Here is an 18,104-nt window from a genome sequence, read left to right as displayed (position 1 = left end):
GCCTAGAAGATGTCAGGAGCCGCTCATCGTCTTAACTTGTGCACCGACGACCGCTCCCCATCCTCGTCAGCCTCGGGCGTTACATCCCCACCAGCTTCCGCTTGGTTCGTCCTCGTATTTGGTTTGACAAACTCATAATGCTTCTTGATGATACATCATGAATTTAAGGGTAGGAGATAGATAATAAAGTATTGAGTTTAAACTATTGGGTATTTATATTACTAAGTTAGTAGTCCATTATATATATATATATATATATATATATATATATATTCTCTAGTAACCTATTGTAATGTAATGCCATTGAAATATTATTAGAAAACCCAATATTGTTAACAGAAGTTGGTGGGAATGTCTTATGTAAAGTCAAAACGTGCTTAGACGTTTCCGTTGGATATTGAATCTCCTTGACTAGACTCACTTGCTTGTGGGGTTGTAGGTGACTTCTCTATCCATATCATCAAAAAGTTAGACAGATCCAACATGAAATAGAGGATGATTAGGATAGATATCATGCCTGCATGTCTTGTTGATGGTTATCTGAATGAGATATGTTAAATGTGCAATTTACCTTACTCCATCTATTTTATATTTTTTAAAATTATGATGAAAATGATGACTTACCCTTCGTCTCTTTTTCCTATGTGGCTACTTGCGCATCATATGTTGAAGAAATAAAGTGAAGAAATACCGCCATCAAATTAGATAGTTTTTTTTCTAGAAAAATTAGATAGTTTTTGAATATTTTAAACCGTATATGACAAAATCGCAATTCTTTACAATATGACAAATTTCAGAATCGTTCTTTATTTATTTGAATAATATTACACACAGTGCTTTACAACAGTATAAATTCAAACATCAAGCACAATAATGAGAATAATAATCTCATAAAACAAAACAAATGAAGAAAAAAGGAGTGACATTTTCTGAATCATAGTGCATGGAAACTGCTTAGGTTGTTTTTTTTTTTTTTCCCGCTATATAATTATAATTGTGAATTGATGCATCTTCCTGCTTTGCACTGTGTTCTCTTTATTTCCATTATATTCCTCAAGTCCTACAAAAGTATATGCACACATAAATATATCAATATCTTTCATTAAAAAAATGGTTTTGCCTTAAACATTATACAATCTAGCTAAAACTGTTTATTAGGATTATTAATCCCTTAAAATTTTAAATCAAACAAAATTAATAAGAAGCATATAACTATATATTTTTTTCTAACTAAATTCTATAATATGATCATAATCTATAGTGGTTGACCTGATGGACTCACCTTCTGCATTCTCATCTTTATTGTTACAAATTGCCAATGATAATATTTTAAAAGATTGAACAATCGAATTTTTTAAACTAAAACTTTAAAAGGTATATGTAATTTCACATTTAAACCTATTTCCACAAGGTTTATAGAGCAACTTTTCAAAAGGCACAACACTTTATTTAGGCGCACATACATAAATGATAAAATTTAAAAAAGAAATGATATTAAATGATGTTATTAAACTTCTATCTACTAAATTTTATTATCTATGTGTATGTTACCAAATATTTTCTATTTGAAGCTATACCCAAATAGGTATTTATCGGGTTAATATTATAAGCATTGTAACTAAATTATATAAAAGTATTTTGAATATTATGGTTATTGTGTGTGTTGTACGTAGGAAGAAGTATACCTTGGGATACTATCATAAACCACCATTTAGTAGTGGTAAGGAGGAGGTGGTGAAGAGTAGATATAATGTGGTGGAGGTGGTGAGTAAGTAGGAGGAGGAGGAGACTTATACTTGTAAACTGGTGGCGGTGGTGAATAGACAGGAGGAGGTGGTGACTTGTACTTGTAAACTGGGGGCGGTGGTGAGTAGACGGGTGGAGGTGGGGACTTGTATTTGTACACTGGTGGAGGTGGTGAGTAGACGGGTGGAGGAGGGGACTTGTACTTGTACACCGGTGGAGGTGGTGAGTAGACAGGTGGAGGAGGAGACTTGTACTTGTAAACTGGTGGTGGTGGTGAGTAGACGGGTGGAGGTGGGGACTTGTACTTGTAAACTGGTGGAGGTGGTGAGTAGACGGGTGGAGGTGGGGACTTGTACTTGTAAACTGGTGGTGGTGGTGAGTAGACGAGTGGAGGTGGGGATTTGTACTTGTAAACAGGTGGAGGTGGTGAGTACACGGGTGGAGGTGGTGACTTGTACTTGTAAACTGGTGGAGGTGGTGAGTAGACAGGTGGAGGTGGTGACTTATACTTGTAAACAGGTGGAGGTGGTGAGTAGACTGGTGGAGGTGGTGACTTATATTTATAAACAGGTGGAGGTGGTGAGTAGACAGGTGGGGGTGGTGATTTATACTTGTAAACTGGTGGTGGTGGGGAAGCGTATTTGTATGGCTTAGATGGTGGTGGAGAGGAATAGACGTAATTGTTTGCTGAAATTTGGGATGGCATGCTAAGAGAGATTATTGTCAATGCAATAGTAAGAGTAATGGAGGCCATTTGGAACCTCATATTTTCCTAAAGTGGGTTTGTTGCTCTTATGAAAGTAGTAGCACCCTTTATATAGTTTTTTCTTTATCCATTTTACCTCAACTATTCATCTTGGTTGGTGTACTATGATTTGATACATTTTATAATTCAACTAGTATCCAACAGCAAAAAGAAAAATATTATCGTAAATTAAAAATCTAATAACTAGTAAAGTAATTCATTTCAAATGAATTAAGAAGTAATTACAAATAGGTCACATAGAATAATAATTTTATCAAATTAGCTTGGTAATTCAAAGTGAAGGATAATATTAATAGTAAAATTATAGTAAATAATAATTGGTGATCCACTTAATATTTTTTAATGGCGCTTCATATCAATTATAGTGTATAATTGAATAATTATAAATATTTAATGTGACAGTCTTTTTAAGAGAAACTAAGTTTACAAATGTGAATTTTTTTTTTTTAACAAACAAAAATGGTGTATATATTAACAAGTAGTAGATAACCCCGCACGAGGCGTGCTAAAAGGGAATCCACTCAACAGTATTTACAAAGAGAAGGTGCTAGCCAAAACAGAGCAAAGGGAAGCACCCAAAGAAAAAACAATAACCTGACAAAATTACAGATGGACGTCCATACAAAGGAGCGGTTGTTTCCACCAGTCATAATAGCAATAAATAATGGTTATAGTACAAATGTGAAAATTATTATGATAAATGCAGCTATTATTAAAAAAATGGCTTGCCTTTGAATAAGTGAGTATGCTTTTTGGACCAATGCGTCCCAAGTTGGGTATGAGTTTGAAATGAAATGTAAACAAAAGAATAAGTTAGCTTATTAGCTAGAAAATGTTGACACTGCTCTTATTTTAATATTTTGGTTATAGTACAAAATCTACAATATACATGTACTCATTGTTGAATTAATAATAGTATTTGAAAAAATTATTATGTCCTTTCTCTTTAACAAACTTTGAAAAACTTAACTGATATCAATTAATAATTTTTTTTTGAGGGAATCAATTAATAAAATATTTATCATATGATGTGTCTGAATTGGCTGCCCCAATAATGTTTCTCTAACTGATATCAAAACTGGTTCAAGGTATGTAGACTTTTATCATTTTTAATAAAATATGAATTTGATAACAATAAAAGATTAAATATAGAAATAATCTTTTAGTATAACTTACTAACAATAATAATGTTCGACAATAAAATTTTTACCTATTGGTGGCTGAAAGCTCAAAATGTTAATTTTTCTTTTGGTCATTTTATGTGGTTGAAACAACCCTTTGCTTGTATGGGTCTTGACTTTTTTCTGTTTTTTCCTTTCAGTTCTGTGATGTAAAACAAGGGGCGGATCCCAACAGGGCATATGGTGTGGCAAGTGCCACACCAGTTTTTTTTCTTTTTTTTTTCTTTTTTTTTTTATCAATTCATTGTATAATTTTACTCATATATTAATACAAACATCTAATTTTTTTTTATGTTTATACATGTGTCTATATATTTACTCATATATTAACATGGTGTTATATTTTTTTTTTTAATTTATACATGTGTCTATATTTTTACTCATATATTATTAAGAGAACCTATTTTTTTATTTATAAATGTGTCTATATTTTTACTCATATTTAATAAATAAATAATTTTTTGTACAATTTATACATTTATTTATGTTTTTATTCATATATCAATACAGAGATATTTTTTTTATAATTTCTACGCAATTGCAAATTACTTCAAAAAAAAAAGCGCAACACGCTCACCCGTCCATATGCACACGGGTATCTTGTTACGGTATATTATTAGAGCATTTGATTCATCTGCTGTAATCTATATAGAAAGAGATGTTCTTTGAACAATTAGTAATGACATAATTTTAGTTTATTTTCAACAAATAGAAAATAGATTATTTTCTTTGTAATTTTGGTTGCTATAACTATTTTTAACATAACTTCTTATTAAATTTAATATTATTTAATTGTTTGACAAAAAAAAAAATTGTTTCAGTCAGATCCGCCCCTGTGTAAAACTATTTTGCTCCTCCTTGCACACCTTGTGCTAGGGAGAAGATTGTTTCTTATGGTATCATTTTGGCTTGTTAAAAAAAAAAATTCGTATTTATATCAGTTTCCTATTAGTTGCCGCCTTCAATTTTAAGACGACTACATAATTCGAACCTTATAGTTAAAGGTCGTCTCAAATATAGGAAAACAAAACTTTAGGAATTCCAATTTCACCAATTTAGTAGTATTTTTTAAAGGATTGCTTGATATATGATCTACTATCTATGTTGCATAGGTTCCTTAAAAAAAAATTATGTTGCATAGGTACGAGTACCATAACTGGCACGATACAAGTACGAGAATACAACAATTTAGAAAATTTAAGGTGCGAAATATGTGGATGAAAGCATAAGTTTTGTTATATAATAAATATATAAGAGATAGATTCTTTAATTGACCACAAAAACATCACAATGAAAGTTTAAACATTTAAACAATAATATTTTAATACCATATATTATGATATTAATATACAAGATAAAGCCACAAATTTACTTAGAAACGTATTAGTACAAGGTACGTTTTCAACCGATAACTCGAAATCCCAATAAATTTTTCATCGTTCTCTCAGTATATGATTGATAGATATGCAACCTTGCAATAAAGTAAAAGATATGAAATCTTTTTGAAGGATTTCATATCATCTTCTCTTTTTTTTTTTGGTACAATCATATCATGTTCATTAAAAAGATGGTATGAAATCTTAATCGTTTCATTTTACGCATGAGGAATGTTAGGGTCACACTCTCTAACACATCCTTTAACACACTTCAATGGAAACTTGCCATCTCATTCACTTTTTTTAAGTTTTTTACCTGCTGACCGGTTGCACATGTTAAGAAAATATGTTTGTAAAAAAAAAAAAAAAAACAGAGAGTGAGGAGAGAGAATTCAACGTTGCTGCCTCCTTCAAATCTTGCTTCCTATCTGTTGTATCTATCACACTCTCTTATGGGGTTCCATCTCTAGTTTTACTTGGGTTTCATTTTTGTTGCTTTTTTTTTTCTCAGATCTAAATTGTTTCTCAAAATTGATTCTAAGCCTTGGGTTTCTCTTTTGCAATGTATTTGGAAATTTGTATAAACATTCATTTGGTAATTGTTTTTTATTTGAATTGAAATTTGGCAATGCTGTCAATGGCATTATTTGGGGGAATACGATTTAGATATGGATGTCTTTTTTCCGCAGAAGTTTGTAAATAGTGTTTGTCAATTTGGGTTAAATCTTCGGTGGTAAGAGTAGAATTTGTAGAATTTTTCAGAACGTATTTTTTAGAACGTGATGGACATTCATGGTGAAAGGTTGATCAATGAAGATGAGAAGTTAAAGTCCAAATAATAAAAAACTTAAAAAGACATCCATAAAATGAAAGGTTCTTTTGAACTGATCAGGTAACAGGTAAAAAACTTAAAAAAAGTGAATGAGATGGCAAGTTTCCATTGGAGTGTGTTAAAAGGTGTGTTAGAGGGTGTGACCCTAGCATTCCTCTTTACCCATATATGTTGGCTAACACTTTGAGTTGGCTCCATAATTAATGACCGTCTCTTATTTAGCAAAACTAGAGCTTTCGTAACCCTAATTTAATATATCAACTACTTAGTCCTTAGAGTTGGTGCAAGGTCATAAGGCTTATGGTTAAGAAAACCAGTCAAAATCACCATCTATCTATCTATCTATCTATCTTCTATATATATCTTTGTAAAGGAAACTTGAGTTGTTCTCATGCAAGTTTTGTGATGATGTGGTACTCTAGAAAAGCTTCCTATCATCTCTTAAATCACTCTTTTGAACTTTGCAACTTTCCACTATATCAATTAAATGTCTAACCTCTCTTAAAACCTTCCAATTCTCCACTATACTATATCAACTTAATCTCTATCTAATTATATATAAAATAATGTCATAGTTGCCCCACTGTTTATTGAATGTATAACTATTCGGTCTCCAATCCAATAGTATATATTTGTTTCAACATCAAAGAAAAAAAATTGAAGAGGTACACATTAATAATCTTTATGGATGTTCTAATGGGTACACTCTAAGAATTCCAACGTATGCAATTATTTTAAGAGATATATATTGATCATTTTAACTATGGCTTAATGGTCACACTCTTATGAATTCTAGCCTCCACACATCCACACAATTGAGTAGAAATACAATCCTCTTTATATTGAGTTTAGCTAGAATTGGATAATTTTGTAAAAAGAAGAAGCAAGAATTGGATTATAAAAAAAGGTATGTTCGGTACTGATTGTTAGAGGTTTGGTTTCAGGTGTTTGAAAATTTGCAGTACTATTATTGTTTCACACGACTCTCCCTCCATGCAAAAATCTTGGAACCACGAGAATTAGAAGGTATGTATTTTTGGTTGTTTTTTTTATACATTTTCTTCATATAACTTTATACCGCTATAGAATCAAATTTATGATTATTTTGTACATGACTATATGATTTTATGCATGATGCTAATAATTGTAGGAAAAAAATATTGTAGATCATGGTGAGTTTCCAACCAACTATTTGGTGCTATAAATTTTGATTTTGTGTCGTAGTTTTCTTTCTATGTTTGGATAGGGACTAGAGGTTTCTTGTAATAAGACAAAATACAGTAAGTGCTGAGTCAGCAACAAGGGGCCCACAGGTGATGAAAGAGAAGGAATTAGAGAAGAGTGGTCCTCAAGTTCAGGAAATGCGTAGGAGCACTAGAGTACACAAGGCTAACCAAAACCTGAAGGATTTCGTGACTTATAAATAGGAGGATAGATTTATTTTAATTCTCATGTGAATTGATAAGTCCAAACTCTCTCTCTCCCCTCTGAACTTTTCTATTTCACATCTTGTAATCAAATCTCTCTGTTATCCGAGATTGATATTTCAGTTAAATCAAAAGGGTTCTTCCCAATTTCATCTTTTAATTTCTAGTTTGTTTCATTGGTGCTTTCATCTCACCATGGCAGAAAACACTAGGATGAAGGAGCTCACGGTCGAAGTGAAGAAAAACGCAGAAGATATCAAGCAGATTCATGATGATTTTCAGATCCAATTCGACCGATTGGGTTCAGCAAGTGAAACGCGATTTCAGCAAATGGAGGATCGACAGGCAGCAGCGGATGCGAAGTTAGATCGTATCAACGATGCTCTTGCAATTCTCCTACGCAACAATGCTCAGAACTCTTCCCATGGTGCTGCGAACTCGAGCAAAGCTCCGTTTCAGGTAAGAAATGTTAAGCTGGATTTTCCTCGTTTTGATGGAAAAAATGTTCTGGAATGGATTTTTCGAGCTGAACAGTTCTTCGATTACTATGAAACCCCTGATAAGGATCGATTAACAATCACATCTGTTCATTTAGATCAAGATGTGGTTCCTTGGTTTCAGATGATTCAAAGAACTCAGCCTTTTAATTCCTGGGTTGAATTCACCAGAGCCTTAGAATTGGATTTTGGTCCTTCAATCTATGATTGTCCCCGAGCTTCATTATTTAAGTTGAATCAATCTGGAACTGTTAGTGATTATTACCTGCAATTTAATGCTCTAGCAAACAGAGTTTATGGGTTAAGCACTGATGCCCTTGTTGATTGTTTTGTTAGTGGTTTAAACCCTGAAATCAGAAGAGATGTGATGATTCACACTCCTCCTTCCATTGTGAAAGCAGTATCTCTAGCCAAAGTTTACGAAGAAAAATACAACTCATCAACCAAACCACAGAAAAACCCACCACAAACTACACAATTCCAAAATAGAGTCCCCTTCAATTCAAACTACAACCAAAAACCAAACAATCCACCCATACTTCATACACCACCCACAAGACCAATGAACCCTAACCAAAAAAACCCAAATATCAAAAGAATCACCCCAGCAGAAATGCAACTAAGGAAAGATAAGGGTTTATGTTACTGGTGCGATGACAAATTCTCATTTACCCACAAATGCCCAAACAAACACCTGATGTTGTTGCAAACTGAAATTGAAACAGAGGAAGAAATAGATGTGAGTCCTGAACCACCTGATATTACAGAAAACATCATACAACCAACAGAAACAGAGCATTACTTGTCCTTAAATGCGTTGAAAGGGACAAACAGCCGTGGGACAATGCGTTTTATGGGAAAAATTGGCAAACTCCAAGTACACATTCTGATTGATGGAGGAAGTTCTGAAAATTTTGTTCAACCTAGAATTGCCAATTTTCTAAAATTACCTGTAGAGCCTGCACCATGTTTCAAAGTACTAGTGGGCAATGGTCAAACTATGACTGCAGAAGGGGTGGTGACAAAATTACCAGTGATGATACAGGAGCATGAGATAGTAATTCCTGCTTACCTACTGCCTGTAGCAGGTGCAGATCTGATTCTGGGTTCAGAATGGTTGGCTACACTGGGTCCACACGTAGCAGATTATTCAGCTTTGACCTTGAAGTTTTTCCACAGAGGAAAATTCATCACCTTGCAGGGAGAACTAAATGTGGGCCCGGGGCACGCACAGTTGCATCAGCTGAGAAGGATGCAGAACACTAAAAGTATTGAAGAGGTGTTCACTGTTGAGAGGGTACAAGCTGCCACAAAAAATGACACATGGGAGGACATGCCAGAGCAAATGGCACCTGAAATTGCCATGTTACTGCACACTTATAGGGAACTGTTCAACACACCAGAAGGTCTACCTCCTCAAAGAGCTCAGAATCACGTTATTACATTAAAAGAAGGATCTCAACCAGTCAAGGTCAAGCCTTATCGGTATCCCCACAGCCAAAAGGAGCAGATAGAAAAGATGGTGAAGGAAATGTTAGAACAAGGAATCATCCAACCAAGCAACAGTCCTTTCTCATCTCCTATTGTCTTAGTGAAAAAGAAAGATGGAAGTTGGAGATTTTGCACAGATTATAGAGCTCTAAATGCTATCACAGTCAAGGATAGTTTTCCTATGCCTACTGTAGATGAGTTGCTGGATGAACTTTGTGGTGCCAAGTATTTTTCCAAACTGGATTTACGATCTGGTTACCACCAGATATTAATTCAACCAGAAGACAGACACAAAACTGCTTTCAGAACTCACCATGGTCATTATGAATGGCTAGTGATGCCATTTGGATTGACCAGTGCACCAGCTACATTTTAATGCCTCATGAACCAAATCTTTCAGCATGCTTTGAGGAAATATGTACTAGTTTTTTTTGATGACATCTTGGTGTATAACACTACTTGGAAGGATCATCTCACACACTTAGAAGCAGTTTTGCAGGTGCTAAGTCAAAATACTTTATATGTGAAGTTATCCAAATGTGCTTTTGGGGTGGAAGAGATAGAGTATTTGGGGCATGTGGTGTCAGGGAACGGTGTAGCAATGGAAGCTACAAAAGTAGAAGCAGTAATAAAGTGGCCAAAACCTACAAACTTGAAACAACTAAGGGGATTCTTGGGACTAACAGGCTACTATAGGAGATTCATTAAATCCTATGCTAAGATAGCAGCACCCTTAACAGACCTGTTAAGAAAAGATGCTTTTTGCTGGAATGAAACAACTCAGCAGGCTTTTGAAGAGTTACAAAAGGCGGTTACATCAGCACCAGTATTGGCTCTACCCAACTTTCAGCAAACATTCATTTTAGAAACTGATGCTTCAGGCATAGGAGTTGGAGCAGTCCTTCACCAAAATGACCATCCTATAGCATTTTTTTCTAAGAAGCTGGCACCCAGAAACCAGAAGAAGTCTGCCTACTTTAGAGAAATGCTGGCAATAGCTGAAGCTATTTCAAAATTCAGACACTACTTGTTGGGGAGCAAGTTCATTATTAGAACAGATCAGAAAAGTTTGAAGAGCTTAATGGACCAAAGCCTACAAACTCCAGAACAGCAGGAGTGGCTACATAAATTTCTGGGGTATGATTTTGTCATAGAATACAAGCCAGGAAAGGAGAATATAGCTGCAGACTCCTTGTCCAGAATGTTTATGATGTCTTGGTCTGAACCAAAAACACAACTTATGCAAAAATTGCTAGAAGAAGTGCACCATAATGAAAAATTGCAGGAGCTTATAACTCAGTGCAAAGAACAACCACACCTGAAGCCTCAGTACACAACAAAAGGGGGGTTGCTGTATTGGAAAGGTAGAGTAGTCATACCCGAAAGCTTTGAGCTGATTCAAATAATTTTGAAGGAAAACCACACATCTCCTATAGGAGGGCATTCAGGGAACACTAGAACCATGGCTAGAATTTGTTACCAATATTTTTGGCACAACATGAAGAAGGATATTGAAGAGTTTGTGCAAAACTGTGCTATCTGTCAACAAGCAAAGGCTTCTCAATGCTTACCAGCTGGACTGTTACAACCACTGCCTATTCCATCTCAGGTATGGGAAGATGTTGCTATGGACTTCATCACTGGTTTACCTCCTTCTTATAGATACATTACAATAATGGTGGTAATTGATAGGTTGACAAAATTTGCTCACTTTATTCCACTTAAAAGTGACTATAATAGCAAGACAGTAGCTGATGCCTTCATGAATAATATAGTGAAGTTGCATGGAGTTCCAAAATCCATAGTATCTGACAGGGACAAGGTGTTCACCAGCAATTTTTGGAAGAAACTGTTTGAACTACAGGGTACCACACTAGCTATGAGTTCTGCATATCACCCACAGTCAGATGGACAATCTGAGGTTCTCAATAAGTGTTTAGAGATGTTCTTGAGATGTTTTACTTTTGAGAATCCTAAGGCTTGGTATAAAGCTCTCACTTGGGCAGAGTACTGGTATAATATAGCCCACCACACAAGCATTGGTATGACTCCCTTCAAAGCTTTATATGGAAGGGACCCTCCTTCAGTAATGAGATACAGACCCCATCCTAATGACCCTGCTACAGTTCAGGAACAGCTGGGTGAAAGGGACAAGACACTGCAACAACTCAAAAGTAACTTGGAAAAAGCTCAACTGTATATGAAAAATCAGGCTGACAAGAAGAGGAGGGATGTAGAACTGCAGGTAGGTGACTGGGTGCTGGTAAGGTTACAACCATATAGGCAACACTCTGTTGCTCTGCGCAAGAATCAGAAACTAGGCATGAGATTCTTTGGACCTTTCCTGATTATAGCCAAAGTAGGTGTTGTGGCCTACAAATTGCAACTACCAGAGGAAGCCAAAATTCACTCAGTTTTCCATGTATCACAATTGAAACCTTTCAAAGGAGGGACCACTGAACAATACATGCCCTTACCTTTAACTATGGCTGAAATGGGACCTGTGATAACACCTGCTAAGATACTAGCAGCACGTGTGGTGCAGCAGGGGGAATTCAAAAATCCCTAAGTTCTTGTCCAGTGGACAAACCTGTCAGAAACTGAGGCCACTTGGGAGGATTTGGAAGATATGAAGGTCACTTACCCAGATCTTAACCTTGAGGACAAGGTTGCCTTAAATGGGGATGGTATTGTAATAAGAAAAAATACAGTAAGTGCTGAGTCAGCAACAAGGGGCCCACAGGTGATGAAAGAGAAGGAATTAGAGAAGAGTGGTCCTCAAGTTCAGGAAATGCGTAGGAGCACTAGAGTACACAAGGCTAACCAAAACCTGAAGGATTTCGTGACTTATAAATAGGAGGATAGATTTATTTTAATTCTCATGTGAATTGATAAGTCCAAACTCTCTCTCTCCCCTCTGAACTTTTCTATTTCACATCTTGTAATCAAATCTCTCTGTTATCCGAGATTGATATTTCAGTTAAATCAAAAGGGTTCTTCCCAATTTCATCTTTTAATTTCTAGTTTGTTTCATTTCTCTATTGTATTGGTCATACATTATATTCATGTTGTTTTATCACTGGCTTGGTATTGATATAATTTTTGTTAATTTACTTTTATAGCTTTCTTTTTATTTTGTTTCTTAATGTAAATATAGGCATTGTGATCTTTGTTTTTGTATGCATGACGACAAGGGTATAAATGGTCTTTGTTATACCATTGCTGCTCAAGAAGTCCGTGGAAAAGGGAAACTATATCTTTAAACTAATATTCGTATCAAATTATAAAAAGCATGATTTACATAGTTTTCTTTACAAAGATATATAGATCTATAATTTACTCTTAATTTTAATAAAATAAAATTCTCACATTCATGAGTTATCCTCCACTATATATCAATTTATATCTAATTAATGAACCACTACTACCCTCAAAGTGGAATCGATAGAAAAATTAGTTAAAGCTTTGACATAATGATATGTTGCGATTTATAATGTCCTTTTAAAAACCACGAAAATTTATTTGATGAGATTGTATATATGTAACCGTCAAGAATATGTAATGTATTGTCGATTTATATTACTTAATAGTAGTTCCTCAAACTTATAGACAATTTGAACTGCTCCATGGGCTTCTTGCTTTAGTCCTACAAACCTCTGACTCTTGAAATCTTGGAGGTTGAGAAGAACAGCCACATAACTACAATTAAAACCACATTTTTATTTGTAACTTCCACCTTTTAATAGTTTAAAAGTCTGTGGAATACGGTCTCCTAGGATATGAAAATTCCTATAATTCAATTTGTGTTTTGGAGACGGATGTCTTTGTAAACCTGTTGCTAAGTTTTATAGATTTTCTAAAGTTGGAGCTCAATTGTATGGGCAATGAAGTTTGAGGTGAGAGGATGTTATACATATTGAAAATTTATTTTTCAGCTTTTTATCATGGTGTTTGAGAATATGCATAATGATGCACAAATTATTATCTTGCATGTGTTTGTGTGTGTGTGTGTTATTTTTTTTAGATATCTTAGTTTTCTATGATTTATTTTAGCATGTCTAAAGTTACCCACTGAGTTTACAGAATGCAAGAGTTATGCAATGAAATAGAAGTTTTTTGATTTCCCATAAGAAAAGAATTATGCCATGATTTAAAAGATGTTTGAGTTCTCATAATACAAGAGTTATACCGTGAATTAAAATATTCTTGAATTCCCATAACACGAGAGTTATGCCCTGAATTGAAAATGTAGAATTTTCAATTAAGCAACTTCTATTTTTACCATCTCAAGCATATTTGTGAAACTAACCTTCAATATTAATTTCATATTGTTATTTAAAATTTTGTCATGTCAGTCTATATCGTATTTGCCATTAACTCTACATATCTATATGTATATTTAATTAACAAAGATTTTGATTTCTTCACATAAATTGATTGAGGGGTAGCGTAAATGAATCTATGGCAACATGATAAACCAGTGTTGTTGTGTAAGTCTAAACTCAAGTATATATATCAAGGAGGTTAGATTTCTTACGGAGACGGTGATGTGGAGTACGGACCGGGAAACACATTCAAAGAAGTTCATGTTAGGTTACAAAATGTGGTTAATTTGGTTGTAATTTTTGTAACTTTTTTGGCTTTAAAGTAAATATACGCAAATTATTATCCACAATGCAATTGAGGAAACCACCAAAATAAAGATGAGGCATACATTATCCCTTCATGAATTAGGGATAATGTACCCCTAATGATAAATACGATTCAATTCTAAAATTAAGAAGATCACATGTTGAATGAAGGAGATGAAGAAACTTAAAGTTTTTGAGATGAAAATGATAACTAATTGTAAGAAAAAACCAAAATACATTACCCTTGATGAATTGGGGGTAAACTACCTCTAATAACAAATATTATTTGATTATGAAACGAAAGAGATGGAGATCACATGTTAAATGAAGATGAAAAAGTTTGATGTACTTGATATGAAAATGGTAACCGGTATTAAAAACAAAGATAAAGAAAATTTAAATTTTCTTTGAAAGGGGTAAATTACCCCCAAATCATGAAAGGGTAACATAGAAAAAACCCCAAAATATAATGTTTGCTTCTCTTTATTTTGACTTAACTTGCTCACATGTAGTATATAAGACGATGCAAAGGAAAGAATGAAATGAAAAGTTGAGGTTAAGACTTCATAGTCTGAGAGTTTAGTGAAGGAGTGAAGAAATTTATAAAATATTCTTCATATTCCAACCATTTGATTCATGTTCAAATATTTGTAAGATAGTTCAATAAAGTAAATAAAATGCATCAAAAGTGTTTTGTTCAATTTTAGTTTCTTTCCTTACTACTTTGAATTAAATCTCTTAATTTTATTTGGCATGTTGACAAGTCATGTATTTAATAGCTTAATAGAATTGATTTCATTTACATTCCCCCCTCTATGTTGTCTTACCATTTACAAAAACTTAGTTTCATATCAATTTTTTTGTCAATTAAATTTTAGTATTATTAAAAAAAATTGTTAAACTATTAACATATAGTATGAACAACCTAACAAGCCCGTGCAACGCACGGGTTCTATACCTAGTTAACCAGTAATTTTTAGAATGCATTCAATAAAACATAACCAAGCACAAAGTGTGTAAAGAATGATAGATATAACAAAAGTTTTAATGTTGTCAGGTTTCTCATCACCTCCCTCTCTCCTTCTCTCTTGTGTGAGCCGTCACCAAAATCCTAGTTTCTTTTCCTTCATCCTTCAAAGAGGGGTGATTTAGGCCGTCACCTAATATTTTCCCTCCTAATACTAACCCTAATTTTTTTAGGTTTTCTTATTTTTACGTTTTGTTACATCCTCAAATATTTTAAGAAGCAACAAATTTTACTACTAGGAAGTGATTTACAATTTATGCAAATTTGTTTCTTTCATATCTAATTGTTTTGGATTTTTTCGTTCTTCTATTCTTATATAGTTTATGTATAAGTTATTCAACTTATCATCAATCTAATTTATTCGGCCATAATTATGTTAGTTGTTTTGGGAGTTAAACATATTACTATAACAAGCATTGGTATGATGATTTACAGTAGGATAAGGAAAATTATCATTAAAACTAAGTGCACAATATAAATGACATAAATATAGAATCATGACAGATATTTTAAACTTACATACAGAACTGATAAGAATCAAAATACATTTGCTTTGTTTCAGTAATTTATAATTTGTGTGGTGTTTTTGCCAAAATCTCTTTCGTTAAAAAATTATGGATTGCTGCTCAATGTCGCTAAAAATATTTTGAATCAATTGCACAATCTGCTTTTATAGTTCTATTTAAAATTATGACATTAAAATTATAAGTTGGGATTGTACTATAAAATTTTGCTTTTGTCTACTACATTTATAATGTCCTAAAAATATTATTAACAGATGACAATGAAGTTTGTATTAACACCACTTCAAATGTAGTGTATAAAAAGATTTTCCAAAATGTGTGAACAACCATTGTATGTTCTTAATTCTTTTATTATTTATGTAATGGATCATATCACCATATATTAGCTTCTCCATTTTTTTATGACCCGGGCGGTAGCAAGGAAGTTCTAGTCTTTAAAAAAAAGTACACCAAATTGATATTACATCTTTTTCATCCTTATTTATTAATTTTGTTAGGTCTGCAGCAATTTAACCTAATATTTTCCCCCTCATTTGCTGTATTAGGTTAGCAGTAACTAGACTTTTGACCTGTGCGTCGCATGAGTTTTCTCGACTATAATAGAGATTGATAAATAATCTTTAACCCGTAAGATCATTGATATGGTAGAAAATATTTTCTTCAAAAAAAAAGGCAAGCGGATAGGAATGAAATTTGTGTGCAATGCATTTTTTTAGATGAAATTTGTTAGGTTAAATAAGTGCAAACTAATAAAGCAAATGAGCGGGAAAAAATTAGGTTAAGTTGTTGCAGAGGTAACAATATTAATAAATAAGGATTTAACCTAACAAATTCCATCTAAAAAAATGCATCGCACCAATTTCATTCCTATCATGTTGGCTATATCCTTATTTATTAATTTTGTTAGGTCTGCAGCAATTTAACCTAATATTTTCCCGCTCATTTGCTGTATTAGATTAGCAGTAATTTAACCTAACAAATTTCATCTAAAAAAAATGCATCGCACCAATTTAATTCTTATCCTCTTGACTTTTTTTTTACACTTATTTAATACTAAAAAAATGCATCACACCAATTTCATTCATATCATGCTGTCTATATCCTTATTTATTAATTTTGTTAGGTCTGCATCAATTTAACCTAATATTTTCCCACTCATTTGCTATATTAGGTTAACAGTAATTTAACCTAATAAACTCCATCTAAAAAAATGCATGCACCAATTTCATTCCTATCCTTTTGTCTTTTTTATTTGTACACTTATTTAATACTAAAAAAATGCATCGCACCAATTTCATTCCTATCATGTTGGCTATATTCTTATTTATTAGTTTTGTTAGGTCTGTAGCAATTTAACCTAATATTTTCCCGCTCATTTACTGTATTAGGTTAGCAGTAATTTAACCTAACAAATTCCATCTAAAAAAAAGCATCGCACCAATTTCATTCCTATCCTCTTGCCTTTTTTTTTGTACACTTATTTAATATTAAAAAAATGCATCGCAATAATTTCATTCCTAACATGTTGGCTATATCCTTATTCGTATGTCAATCCCTTTACAATAAACATGTGCGGAGCGCGGGTCAAATATCTAGTGGTTTACGAAATAAATATACGTACGATAATTAGAATGTTTTTATTTTAAAAAAAAGAAGAAGATAAAATTAGAATATATTTTCATAAAAATACACGTATTTCTTTTCATTTTTTTTTCATTTTCTCTCATACCAAACTATTTAATAATTTCTTTTCACTTTCTCTCATTTCTTTTATAAACCAAGCTAAGTGTACAAAGATCATAACTAACTTGTTTCGGTTTATTTTTTTCAAAGACTAAATTGGATCTTACAAATTTTCTCAGAAACATTAATTGGTTTTCTATCTTAAATTTAAAGACTACTAACGGTTTCCATAAAAAAAAAAAAAAAGACTGATGTAATCATTAATTATGTCTGAATCGGGAAGGGGATTGAGTTAAGGGTGTAATTCAACCGGTTTAAACTAAAAAATAAGGATCGGAGGTCATAAGTTTAAACTCGAACTAAGAAGAAAAAGTAATCTACTCATTATTTTTATTTGCCATAAAAAAATTATTATTTGCAAAACGGACATATATTGATCCTTTGAGCGCACAAGACCTTTGACATATTTCATTTACCGCAAGTAGCTAGGTTACAGTGACTTATATAACTTAAATGTACACTTTGACTCCCATTACATCACAACATGTAATTTGTTTTCTTCCTAGTACTGGTATTTCCTAGCCAAATTGTTTTCCTTTTATTTTTTATACAAAGTTTTGATGAGTTATCCTCCAAGAATTCACCATCATCAAAGCAAACATCATATTCAAATAACATTTAAAGAAATATTTGAAGATCATTTACCAAAGAGATCTTTACATTGACGATAAATATTGAATCTACGATGTTGCGTGCAGGGACGAAGCTATGTATAATGGAAATGGGGTGGTCACCATCCCTCTAACATATAATACACAGTACTCTTAAACATATATGCAGTGTCGCCCCTGTATCAATAAGAAAAAAATATAGTGTTCGCCCCTTAAACAATTCTACTTGCACTAACCGACTTGCTGACACAA

At 33.2% G+C, this 18,104-nt stretch overlaps 2 protein-coding genes across 3 annotated transcripts in view; both read right to left on the bottom strand.

The window, feature by feature from the left end:
- Nucleotides 1–791: 791 nt before the first annotated feature.
- LOC146914265 (uncharacterized) lies at nt 792–2,535 on the bottom strand. 2 transcript variants are annotated; one of them, XR_015014068.1, is made up of 3 exons: nt 1,686–2,535; nt 999–1,060; nt 792–960 (listed from the first exon to the last, which is right to left on the bottom strand). XR_015014068.1 is itself a non-coding variant. In XM_085717146.1 (2 exons), exon 1 carries the CDS (start codon nt 2,510–2,512, stop codon nt 1,712–1,714), a length of 801 nt encoding a protein of 266 aa, XP_085573272.1. In that variant the 5' UTR covers nt 2,513–2,535; the 3' UTR covers nt 792–1,060; nt 1,686–1,711. The 2 variants fall into 2 exon arrangements, 1 of the variants encoding a protein (XP_085573272.1); XM_085717146.1 differs by having other exon boundaries at nt 792–1,060.
- The window catches only part of LOC146914263 (uncharacterized), a 60,923-nt gene continuing 43,610 nt past the window's right edge, over nt 792–18,104 (bottom strand). The window contains exon 3 of the transcript XR_015014069.1: nt 792–972. The gene's annotated coding sequence lies outside the window, so the exon portion shown is untranslated. The remainder of the gene's footprint in view (nt 973–18,104) is intronic.

This window comes from Medicago sativa, chromosome 6 (assembly GCF_051527215.1).
Source record: "Medicago sativa cultivar Bolivia chromosome 6, Bolivia_mono, whole genome shotgun sequence".
NCBI lineage: Eukaryota > Viridiplantae > Streptophyta > Magnoliopsida > Fabales > Fabaceae > Medicago > Medicago sativa.
The sequence above is the reverse complement of the archived record's forward strand: the minus strand, read 5'-3'. Positions and strand labels throughout refer to the sequence as shown.